Source organism: Manis javanica, chromosome 8, assembly GCF_040802235.1.
Source record: "Manis javanica isolate MJ-LG chromosome 8, MJ_LKY, whole genome shotgun sequence".
In the NCBI taxonomy this organism is placed as follows: Eukaryota; Metazoa; Chordata; class Mammalia; order Pholidota; family Manidae; genus Manis; species Manis javanica.
Genome location: NC_133163.1, coordinates 92447381 through 92460215, shown reverse-complemented (window position 1 = coordinate 92460215; position 12835 = coordinate 92447381). Strand labels below are relative to the sequence as shown.

At 39.1% G+C, this 12835-nt stretch overlaps 1 protein-coding gene across 13 annotated transcripts in view; it reads right to left on the bottom strand.

Annotated features, from left to right (window-relative positions):
- The window catches only part of GANC (glucosidase alpha, neutral C), a 59726-nt gene that overhangs the window by 19721 nt on the left and 27170 nt on the right, over positions 1–12835 (bottom strand). For all 13 annotated transcript variants that reach the window (XR_001854465.3, XM_017669155.3, XM_073211680.1 and 10 more), the window contains 6 exons: positions 8888–9123; positions 5485–5611; positions 4543–4622; positions 2596–2739; positions 1423–1519; positions 341–442 (listed from right to left, as the gene is read on the bottom strand). Coding sequence is in view for 12 of the 13 variants with exons in the window: in XM_017669155.3 (XP_017524644.3) it covers positions 341–442; positions 1423–1519; positions 2596–2739; positions 4543–4622; positions 5485–5611; positions 8888–9123 (786 nt within the window). In the remaining variant the exon portion in view is untranslated. The remainder of the gene's footprint in view (positions 1–340; positions 443–1422; positions 1520–2595; positions 2740–4542; positions 4623–5484; positions 5612–8887; positions 9124–12835) is intronic.

Sequence of the window (12835 nt, the reverse complement as noted above, 5' to 3'; positions counted from 1 at the left end):
CAGTTGTTCTCTTCACTTTTTTTCACTTTCAAGAAGAAAAGTATGTTTCAGAAAGAGAAACAGTTATCAAGGCCATCTAAGGAGGAAGGAGTAAGCAGAGGGAAGGAAGCACTCTGACCCCCTTTCTGATGACTTTATTTCATGTGCTCAATTCAGACAAGACACAAACAGCTCTGAGGTGTCCCTCTCCCTCCAATCCACTCCCCTTCACTTACCTCATTTTCTCCTTCCCACAGTTCCCTCCCAAAACTGCTGATGAGAAGGGGTTTGTGATTAGCTTTGATGAAAACACCCTCACTTTTTATTTTCCCTCACTTCAAGCCTGAGGGTATCATCTTACCTCCACAAAAAGAGATCCCAGTAATGCTGAGAGTGAGTAACATTGGGATGGAAATTTTCAGGTAACTCCATTCTGCTGTGTTGTCACCTGTCCACACAGCACCTTTGGTCACCAGTAACAAGGTATCAAAACAAAAAACATACAGATCAGCCATGCCCTCAATTTCATGTTTAGATCCTTATTTGTAACAGACATCTAATATAAAGGAAAACATTTCTTTCTTACCTTAAAATATAAAAATTCTGGTTTTCTATAATGAAAATATATTTTCTAATTTATATAGTGAAAAAGTTACAATATCACATTTTCTCATGCAATTAAAGCTACCATTTTAATAGTCTTAAGATAGCCTCTCCTATGGATACTTTTATGACTATTCCCTTACTGTTACATAGTTGGATTTTCTTTTTTGTTTCAAGGACTAATGCTGTGGTAAGCATCTCTGTACATGAATCTTTGCTTGAAGACAATATTTAGGCCTTCTCCAGAGTACCACAGTGGCTGGTTTTCTGAGGTAGAAGTTATAATAATGCCTACAATACAGTAAAGGCTGGATTCTTCAAAACCTAAGCTCTCAGTTATTTATGCAAGGCCAGGGGACTTAAAATAGCCTTCCTGCCACAGGGTGGTTAAGTTGAACTAGATGTGCATTAGCTAGTAAACTGGATCCAGTTATAGGCGACCCTGATCACAAGCATCAGTGAGGTCTATTTTAAGCTACATTGCTAAGTGGAACAGGTGGTTGGAAGAATGTGCTGGAAGTATTTTTCCCTGGTTTTGATAAATCAGAGATAGGATCAGAGATGACCATCCCAGAAAACTGAGATACTATGAAATCATTTTCTCAACAACTAAGTGTCCATTTCTTCAGTGGGAAATAAGTAATTAAACTGTACTAAAATTGGTTTACTCTGCCTCACAGGACAAAATGAGTACTTCCAGGCACATCACTCCCTACAACCTAAAGCCTGCCCTCTGGCTATTGAAAAGGAAAGCATCACCACAGTAAGTAATACCATAAACCATAAATGGTCAGAAAAGATAGGCTGCTTTTAAGTCTGATCATATGAGCCATTCCTTACCATACTTTTGTGATCCAGCAAAGAATGAACGTGTTAGAACAAAGGGTCTCTCCTTCCCTTTAGATCGCTGTATCAGTCCTTCTGCAGTAGCCATTTGCTGTAATGTCAAAGGAGAAGAGACGACTGGATTAGGGCACTGTACAGACATCTCCAATAAGCTATTTAACATGCAAAAAGCAAATAGTAGGTGTGAATGTGAAATTGAAAATGTTAAATCCATCAAGTAATTTCTATGATGTAATGAAACTATTTTGAATTCCCCTATTAAAAGAAAAATTTCTTTGATTAAAATAGCAATGAAATAATAATAAATAATAAACTAGCATTTATTTAGTTTTTGTAAGATTTTTCTATACTCTCCTAGGGAATCTTAATCTACACAACAACCTCTCAGATAGTTTTCACTGATTGGAAAAAACAGATTCAGAGAGGTTAAGTGATTGGCTCTGGCTTACATAAGAAAATTTTCTAACTGAAATAGTTTGCAGTTATAGTAAGAGGCTGTTGAAGAAGTGGGCACATACTATCTGAAAACTGCTGTATCTAGGCTGCAGCTCCTACTGGAAAATGCAAACTGGGGGCAAGGTCATAGGAACACAGTTATATTCTGAAAATAACAAAGAACATTAATATAAATTAGGGCAAGTGACTGCCAAGTCTTTTGGATGTGATTGGCAAATGGAAGACACTTCTACTTTCTATTGAGAAGGCTAAGTACTAAAGAAAGGCTTCCTACATTTAAAAGTGTACTTATTGAAACTGTGTATCTGTGTTCTAAATCTTACTGCCCTGGTATGAATGTAAGACTAGCTATATTCAGACATTTGTGAAATTTCAAAACATTAAACTTTGTTTATACATTTATACACTGTCTACTTCAGTAAAAGTTTGGAGGTAGTATCCAGTGCCATTTACTATTGGCTCCTGTCAAGGAAGATGTTTCTATGTTATCATTAATCTCACAGTATCTGTAATTCACTAAGTTCATTGTGGAAAGAAAAGATGCAAGGGGAGAAATAATGCCTTATATTGGCTATGACCTGGCAGGACCCATTGCAGTTGCCAGAAAAGACATGCAAGGAGAAACAAACAGTCTAACATGGCTATCACAAAGCAAATGACCTTCAGTCTGTAAAGGCAGAGCACATGTTGGCTTCTTTCTGGTTGTCTTACCTGATAAAACCCATAGATGTTGTGAAGTTCTCTGTGCTCCCAGTTGCCGTGGTGTATGGCACTCTTCTGCATGGTTAGCTCTGGGCCTCTGAAGACAGAGGGTTCGTTCATGTCGTTCCATATGTGGAGGATGTCCGTGGATCCCTAGGACATGAATCTTAGTTGTGATAATACTCCTACAGTGATGATGTTAGCATGATAGCTGTTCCTATGATATTCCTCTTTCATACTCTATTTAATTTATTATCTATTATGTTTGTTATTTATGCTCTGTTCTCTGCTCCACTGCTAGAATAAAAGTTCCACAGGGCAGGGCATTTTGTGTATTTTGTTCACTGATAAATCCCAAACAGTGAGATTAGTAGCTGAACCACAGAAGACTCTCAGTGAGTATTTGCTGGTGAATGAAGAATGCTGTTCCATACTGTCTGTGAAATTCATATTGCCCAGCAAGTACCCTCCAAGACCTACCCTGGGGAACCCCTACAGGATTTGGCTCAGCACCATCTACCACTTGCTACAACTCTGAACTGAGGGCAAATAAAATTGTCCATGGTAAGATTCTGCCTACATTCTGATAGTCTGAAGATTTGACAGCTAAGATACCTGTTCGTTAGCATGCTCTACAGTTTGTGTTCTATGTAGAACTGTTCAATTTAGAATGGGAAGGGGGTTGAGTCACCTCATTAATTTGGTGTTGTAGTCCTTTTATAGAATCCCCAGTCTCTCAGCATTTGACTCAATAGCTATAATGACAAGTCCCTCAAACAGCTCATTCCATTATTTTATAAAAGTCCTGCTCACTGGGACATTCTTTCACTGGGCCTAGCTTGCCTTCTGGATACCACAGAATACATCTGCGGCCTCACCCACATGATAGTCTCTCAAATGCTTGGATGATGTTTCTTTTGACTCTTTACTTTTAATGATTTCTAAACATGTATACTTTTATGAACAAGGCTATATAGTTTCCAGATATTACTACCTTGACTGTCTTTCTTTAGTACCCTCTAAGGCAGGGGTTGGCAAACCTTTTCTGGAAAGGGACAGATAGTAAATATCTTCACTTTGCAGGCCATAAGGCCTCTTTTTCTAGAACTCAGCTCTGCTATAACAGTGTGAAACAACCATAGACAAGAGGGAAATGGATGACGATGGGCAGATTTGGCCTAAGCATTGCTTACGCCTGCTCTAAGTTGTTTTCTGTGTCCTAATACATAATGCTCAGAAACTACAGTTTAATGGTTAAAAGCTGGGCTTGGGAGACAAATGAACCTCAATTCATGTCTTGGGTCCACTGCTAAGTAGATAGGTAAACTTAGCAGGTTTTTAAACTTGTCCATGCCTCAGTGTCCTCATCTGAAGGATTCGAGTTAATTATGCAATGGTTCCAACTTCAGAATGTTATGGTGAAGATGACATGGTATACTGCACATGAAGTGCTTAGCACATAGCAAGCAATTTACATTAGGCATCATTATTATCATCATAACTGGATGAAAACTGTTTCCTAGATGTGGCCTCTCCAGTTCTCTCTGTGGTTCTTATAATATTTTAAGAATCTATTTATTATTATATCTTACTTTTAATGTCATATTATAGTTTGCAAGGTATTTTCACACATATCGTCATCTTAAATAGGTATAGAATACTATTTTATATAAAAACTTTTACAGTAATTAAAAAATCCCCTATTATTAAGTACTTTGATATATCATAGAGTCTGTTATAATAGTGGTAAAAATCACAGGTTTTGTGCATTTGGTAATACATAGGGCAGCTCTCCCAGCACCACCAGAGCCCATAACAGAGTTGCCATCCTTGTCTTTTCATACACATATTATTTATCAAGAGCTATTCAGTGAAACAGAGTAGTTCTCTTCATTTACTTTTTTCCCCTTTTTTCATCCTTCCAAGTCACTAGGAAAGAGAAAAATAATTACAAACCTGATAAGCAGAGAAAGCAAATAGACCTGAATACCACTCTCTGACCTTGGGACTTGTGAAATCCAGGTAAGAGGAGAGACCTGTAGAGGCAGAAGACAGACGGCCTGTTAGGAATAGTGGTCCTCATGGTAAGAAATGTCGTCAAGAGTATTAGATGAGAAAGCTGGGTAATCAGTGGGCACGTTATATCAAACTTAAAGGACAGGTGACACAGAGGCCTGACTGAGGAGAAGCGAATGGAGGCAATGCGGGACTCCAGTGACCATCACTAGAACCTTCAACCCTAGAGGCTGATGAACAAGGATCAAGATGGAGCCTGGCCCTCACTAATGGCCTAATAAGATAGCCCAAGGAAGAATGCCAAATGTCCTGGAGTGCCCCCTCTGTTCTTTAAGAGAACAGAGAAGTGGTTGTACATGGCATGAAGGGGAGAAGGGATGCGTGGGGTTTCTCCACAGCACATGGATTTGTGACAGGATGCTGTGCTGGGACAGAGTGGTGACTCCCTTTGGTCCTTGAGGAGTCTCTATCAAGGATTTGAACTAAAATTTCTGAAATGAAGAATTCAGGGTTGCCAGAGGCAGCTGAGGCCACTCGTGAAGGCCATGGATTAACGGGGCCAAGAAGAATTGCAGGGAGACTACAGGGCCCTTTTACTTTTTCTCCTCCTTTCCTTTTCTTATCCCCTGGCTTTTAATTCTTACTTGCTTAGAGAAATAGCATGCCACTGAGGTTTATTTTTCATTCATTCATTGACTGATAAATGTGCACACAGGACACTACACCAGGTGTTATGAAAGATAGAGGATGAGAAACACCTTCTCTTCCTTAAAGGCACTTAAAATGTAGCAAAAGACATTTACAAGAAATTAGAGTGACAGCCATGCGACGTTCATTAATGGGACTAAACGCGTGGAAACAGTGTCTAAAATGATACCTTACCAGGCCAGCACACCCCTTCAAAGTCTCCCCCTTCATGATTCTTCACAAAGAAGCCCTGGCCTTTGGCCTTGGTGTACACTGAGTAGTCTGGGTCAACCTTGATGTGGGGGTCACTGATGACCACAAGCTGTTAGGACATAAAGGTTTGACAATCTCATCAGTTTCATATGAGCCAAATATTTCTTTCTCTGTTTCCATCATAGTTTTGGGTTTCAGATTTCATATAGAAATAACTACTACTAGTATGGAAATATTTCAGGCACAAGTAAAACCCTATAACCTTTTATGTGCTTCTGGGAATATAAACTGGTACCAAAACCAGGCCAATGTTCTTTTATTATTACAGCTGCCCAACAAATACATGTTCTTAAATAGTGTTCATTAAGCCTCTGGCTGCCTGTGGTACTGGGTGCTGCACATGAAATTAAGTACGAAAGCTCCCCACTCCCTAGACATCTGAAGGCTACGGTAACACTGACAAAAGCACACAATTGAGGAAACAAGGGACAGCAGGTTAAAAACAAACAAAACCCTCCCCCAAACCCAAAGGCACAGGCATATTTAGGAAGGAAATCTGAGAAAAGCTGTGATCATAGCTCCGTGTCTCCAGCATCTGTCCTTGCCTTTCTAACACCATCACTTCCACCTAGTCTCGGGGTTTCAAAACCACTTTATTTGGGTAGGACAACCTTCTAATCCTCCTTTCTCATATCTATTCAAATCTACTCTATGCACTGCAGTTTAATTCTCCATTGCTCATAAATTTTTTAAAAGTTTAATTGTGGTAAGATATACAGAACATAAAACTTACCATCTTAACCAATTTTAAGTTCACAGTTCAGCTGTGTTAAGTACATTCACATTGTTGTGCGATGTCCAGAACTTTTTCATCTTGCAAAACTAAAACTCTAGATTCATTAAAAACAATTCCCTATTCCCTCCTCTCCCCAGCCATTGGCAACCACCATTCTTCTTTCTATCTCTGATTTTGATTACTCTAGGTGTCACAGATTTGGGAAATCATATAGTATTTGTCTTTTTGTGACTGTCATTTTAGGAAGAGTTGTCTTTGCTGTATTTTCAAAAATATATGTGGTTTTGGGAGGAGATTTCTGCTGCTCTACTCATGCCGCCATCTTGGCTCCGCCTCCAGTGACTGTCATTTTATTACATTAACTTAATGTCCTCAAGGTTCATCTATGTTGTAGCATGTATCAGAATTTTCTCTTTAAGTCTGAGTAATATTCCATTATACGTATATACCATAGTTTGTTTATCCATCCATCTGCTGATGAACACTTGAGTTCCTTTCACTATTTGGCTATTGTGAATAATGCTAATATACACTACATATTGTGTACAAATTTCTGCTTAAGTCCCTGCTTTCAATTCTTTTGGGTACATACCCATAAGTGGGGTTTCTGGATCACATGGTAATTTTCTTTTTAATTTTTTGAGGACCTGCCATACTATTTTCCATAGTGGCTGCACCATTTTATATCCCTATTATCAGTGCACAAGTGTTCAGATCTCTCCACATCCTCACTGACACTTGTTACTTTCTGATTTTTTGATAGTAGCCATCCTGATGATATGTAGTGATATCTCATTGCATGGGTTTGATTTGTATGTCTCTCCTGGTTAGTGATGTTGAGTATCTTTTCATGTGTTTGTGGGCTCTTTGTATATCTCTTCTTTGAAGAATGTCTATCAAGTCCTTTTCCCATTTTTTAATTGGACTGTTTTTTGGTTGGTAAGTTGTATGAATTCTTCATATATGCTGCAGCTTAACCCCTTATTCAAAAACTTCTGCTGTCTGCACGTGCATACAAAGCTGCCTACAATCAGGTTGGATTCTACACTGGACACACCTTGCACATGCCTTGTTTTCCCATCAAACCAGCCTGTGCACTGCTTTCCAAACACCACTGGGGGCTCCAGCCTCCAGCTGCACTGCCTTCTTCCCCTTCCCCACTTCTCCACTAGTTAGAGACTCAGCCTTCAGGGCTCATCTAAAATGCGCAAAGCCCTGCTTGGGTCCAACAGGATGCAATCTCCTCTCTCTTGGGTCTCCCACAACCCTAACCTTTCTTGGGCCGGTATTGTGGTTGTGTACTCCACTCACCGTAAGACCCTAAGGAGCTCATTTCCATATTCCCTTCATCTTTAGCAGAGTGTCTTGAACATTTGGAAGCCTCAATAAATAACTGCTTATAAGGGACATAGGTTCTGGAGTCAGGCAGATCAGGGTTCAGATTCTTGCCATGATACTTAGTCATTGTGTGCCTTTGTGCAAATACAAACCTACTCGAAGCCTCAGTTTCTTCATCTGAAAGAAATGTGGTAACAAGATCTACCTCATAATTTTGTGATGACTGGATGGAATAATTATGTTTTATCATACTCTCTGGCCTATAATAAGTGCTTGATACAGGGTAGCCATCTGTTAATTGGGAAACTAGGAGTTCACGGGATTGGCTCTGGCCACCTGTGAAGGCTTGGGGATCAAAGGAATGAGTTGCAAAGGCAACTTTAATCTCAAAAAGAGAGACTGCAGGGATCCATTTACATGATACCTACAGCGTGCCCCCCATCCTCTCTCCATTTCCCCTGACTCCCTCTTTTCATTATTACTATTACCATCCCACCACCCCTGCATTACACACTTTCTAATGTCTTCTCCTCTTCCCATTTTCTACTTTAGTTCTTTCCTTGGAGTCCATCTGGGAAGCACACAGGAAAATGGTGTCAATAAAGAATCTGACTCCATTTTTCATTAACTGTTAAAGAGCTTTCAAGCCCTACCATGTCTCCTGCTCCTTCCCCCGACACCTATGCATGCGGACAAAGTCCTGACACTCCCACCAGTGGTGCCAGTGTGAAGTTCAAACTGCACAAGCCCCAGAGCATACACGGGACTCCTCACCCCTATCCAACCCTCTAACCACTGTAAAAGCTGGGCCCATCTCCTTTCCCAGCTCTCTCAAATCATTTTCAAACCAGTTTGGGAGCCAGCCCTTCTCCCCACAGGATGCCTCACTACACGACTAACCTTTTCATACCCTCCGGGTGCCAGTGTGCTATCACCAATCTCGACATCAGAGCCCAGTTTTGTGTGGGGGCCATCCATCACATGGGGATCACTACAGGGTGGCCACAACAAATGGGACTGATGGGGGCCCCTTTATCCTTATGGGGACCTAGACAATTCAGGCAGGGATAGATGGGGTCCCCATCTTTTCACCATTGCTTTTCTGTTATCAAAGATACAATTACATTTGAAGGTACCATTTTATGGCCATTGTTTATCATAAAGTTCTCCCCCACTAACATGCCAAGGCAAGTTTTGAAAATTAAAAAATGCTTTGTAATGAAAAGGTCCAGAAATGTTGGCTTATTTTACCTTACGTTTTTTGCTTCTGAGCAGCTCTTGCAACCTTTTGGGGTTTGGGAATCTTTTCTTGTCCCAGGTGAAGTACCTTTTGCCCTCAGTGTGCTCTATGTCCAGCCACATGACATCATAAGGAATGTTATGTTCATCGAATCCTGCATCCACTGCTTTTACATCCTGTTCATTTTCGTAGTTCCAGCGGCACTGATGGTATCCCAAGGAGAAGAGAGGGGGCATGGCTTGTGTGCCTAAAAGAGGAAGATGGTAACTCTGCCCACTACTACCACAATGATAATTATACACTGGATATACATTTCCTGAATGTCTACAGGGTCTAAGAGCTCAGCTTAGTACTTAGACTATCAAGGAGAAGAAAGCAAAGTCCCTACCATTAAGAAAGTGACAATTTGGCTGACAAGGCAAGCATGTAAACAAATTGCTCTATTCTGAGGTCTAACTGCTATGATAACGGTATCAGCCATTTAATGTTAATACAGTCTGCCAGCAGCAAAGAGTAGTCTTGAAATGCTTCACAAAGGTGGTAACATTTGGTTTGGGACTTAGGAATACGTAGTAATATGCCAGATAGGGAGAATGGATAGAGAATTCATGCATGGGAATAGAAAAGACAGACAGAGAAGTACATGATAAGATTAGGGAAAACTAAATATTCCAGGGTGGTTATACTGTGACAGATTAGCAGAAGATGAACCTGCAGAAGGTCAGTTTGTAAGGGGCCCTGTAGTTCAGGTAGGAATTGTGAATCTCTTCTGGGAAGTCACCAGAAGTTTGGCAAGATGTAACTTTAGCAGACCTATGTTTTAGAAAAATCACTTAGGGAGCAGTGTTGAGACGGACTTGAAGGCAGGAAGAACTGTCAGGAAATTATCATAACATTTACTGATAACATGGAGGACTTCCGGTCAACCACTTGCATTTATCTCTTTGTCCTCCTAAAGTCCCACTAAGATCAGAGTAAAAAAAAGTGAAAAAAAAAAAAAAGAGTAAAGCCATAAGAACAAAATTTTGGAAGGTGACAGGCAGGGGAGGGATGGTAATTGTTGAGCAAAGCCAGGGAAGCTCTGACCAGGGAAGCTTATGTGGGAGATATTGATGAGAGGAGCTCACCCCTGCCCCCAGAGCACTAGCAGGCAGACGTCCCCCTTCCACCCCCCAACACCAGAGGGTAAGACTCATCTGGGCACACACAGCTTCCAGGCAGAATTTCATTCTTAAACATGCATGGATAGTGAAGGATCACTCAACATTTGAGTAAAGCCTCCAAAATTAGAGAGAGGGGCCCACATAAAGAAATAGAATAAAAGGATCTCTGAGAAAACAGGGACAAAACAAGGAGCCAAAGTAAACACCAAACTTTATCAATAATATCTCCAAGGAGAGGAAAAACGATTTCGCATCCATAACATAAGGCCAAAGCATAAAAGCAGCACAAGAGATTAGAAACAAGGTACAACCAGAGGATAAGAAAGTTTGTAGAAATTAGAAATGTGATAGCATAAATGGAAAGCCTAGAAGATAAGATTGAGAAAGTTGCTCAGAAAATAGACAAAAAAAGGAAGGGAGATTATAAAATCTGCAGAGTAGAATAAGAAAAAGGAGGGGAAGAAATTATCAAAGGAATAATAAAAGACTGTTTTCCAGAACAGAAAGACACAATTCTCAAGATTCAGAGTCCACATCTAATGCACAGCACAATGCTTATAAAAGAAAGGTCTATATCAAGGCATTTTATTGTAAAATTTCAGAGTATTATAAATTTCAGAATATTTAGAGATAAAGAGAAGATATTTCAGAGAAGATTGTATACAAAAGAACAGAATTCAGAGTGATTTTGAAGAAGACAGAAGATAATAAGGAAATACCATAAAATTCTGAAATAATTCCCAATCTAACTAGTCAAATTATCAATCAAAGGTAAAGATAGAAAAAAGACATTTTCATGCCTGCAAAGACACAAAGTTCACCTATAAAACACACTTTCTTAGGCAACTACCAGCAGATGCTTCAAACAACAAACAAAAACAAGGTAATAAACCACACACACAAAAAACAGGGGACCCAAGAAAGGAGGGATCTAACACCAGAAAACAGCAAATGTTAAGTCCTAGGATGACAGCAGTGCGGGAGCCTGGAGGGCTATAGCCCAATGGGAGCAGGGCTGAGAGATCTAGGAGGGAGTCTCCAGGGGAAAAGTGGGATGAATAAAGTATCTAATACCTGTAAGCATTTGAAAAATATTGATTTAACTAAAAATTATGATATAACAATATTGTGAAGAAGAGGAAGGAGGGACATTGTTGAGCTAAATCCTCATCAGGAGTAAATAATCTATAAATGTGTAAATTGGATTTCTTTGAACATGGTGGCAGACCAAGTGTTTCTGAAGCACTTCCCTATATATCAGGTTATTCTAATAATAATTTTAAAAGAGCTGTAGGTGGGTCCTTGAAAAAGGAAGTATTTATTCCTATATGGGTGTCTTCCCATATCCACAAAATCTTTGTTGTTTCATCAAATTTGGGATCAAATTCTTCCCTTGAACATGTACTGGACTCAGGGACTTCTAACAATAGAATGCAGCATAAGTGAATTCTATATTACTTTTATTTTTAATAGCTTTATTGAGAAGTAAACATATGCCATATAATTCACCCATTTAAAGCATAAAATTCAATTTTGGAGGGTCATATTACCCGTTTTTAAAATTGTAAAATGATTAACATAAAATTTGCCATTTCAACCATTTCTAAGTGTATGATTCAGTGGCATTAATTACATTTGAGAAGTGGTACAAGCATCACCACTAGCTATTTCTAAAACTTTCACAGCACCCCAAACAGAAAGTCTATAACCATTAAGCAGTAACTTTCCATTACTCATCCCACCCTCTGGGCCCTAGTACCATGTGTTTAAGAGACTATTCTTTCCTTCTTAAACTTTTGTTGAAAATCAATTGGCCTGAGATGTATGGGTCTATTTCTAGGCTCTCAATTCTACTTCATTGGTCTATACATCTATCCTTACACCAATACCAGACTATTTGAACTATCTTAACTTTGCAGTAAGTTTTGAAATTGGGAAGTATGAGTCCTCCAACATTTTTTTCCACAGGATTGTTTGGTTAGTCAGGGCCTCTTGAAACTGCACATGAAGATCAGCTTTTCTATTTCTTCAAAAATGGCATTTGGAATTTTGGTAGGGATTGCAGTAAATCTGTAGATTGCTTTCAGTAGTACTGCCATCTTAACAATATTACATCTTCCAATCCATGAGCATGAGATGTATTTAAGTCTCTCACCTCTTTGGTTAAATTTAGTCCTCATATTTTATCCTTATGGATGTCACTATATATGGAATTGTCTTCTCAATTTCTTTTTTTAGATTTCTCATTGTATATAGAAACACAATGGATTTTTGTGTTCATCATGTACTCTGCAATTCTGGTGAATCTGTTTACTAGTTCTAGCAGGTTTTTTCTGGATTTTTTGGGATTTTTCTAACAGAATCACATCATCTACAGAGATAATTTTACTTCTTCCTTTCCAATATGGATAACTTTTTTCTTTTTCTTGCTAATTGCTCTGGTTGGAATTTCTAGTACAGTGTTTTATAGCAGTGGTAAAAGTGGGTAGCCATCCTGTTTCTGATCTTAGGGGAAAGCTTGCGGTCTTTCACCAGTGAGTATGCTGTTAGCTGTGGATTTTTCATAAATGCCTTTTATCATGTTGAGGAAGTTTCCCTCTATTCCTAGCATTCTGAGTATTTTTATCATGAAACAGTGTTGGATTTTGTCAAGTGTTTTTTTCTGCATCAATTGAAATTATCTTTTATGTCTTTGAAAGACAAAATGCTTTTCAGTAATGTATGTAATTGATGAATCACTAAGTTGTTCATCTGAAACCAATATAATATTGTCTATAAACTATATTTCAATTAAAA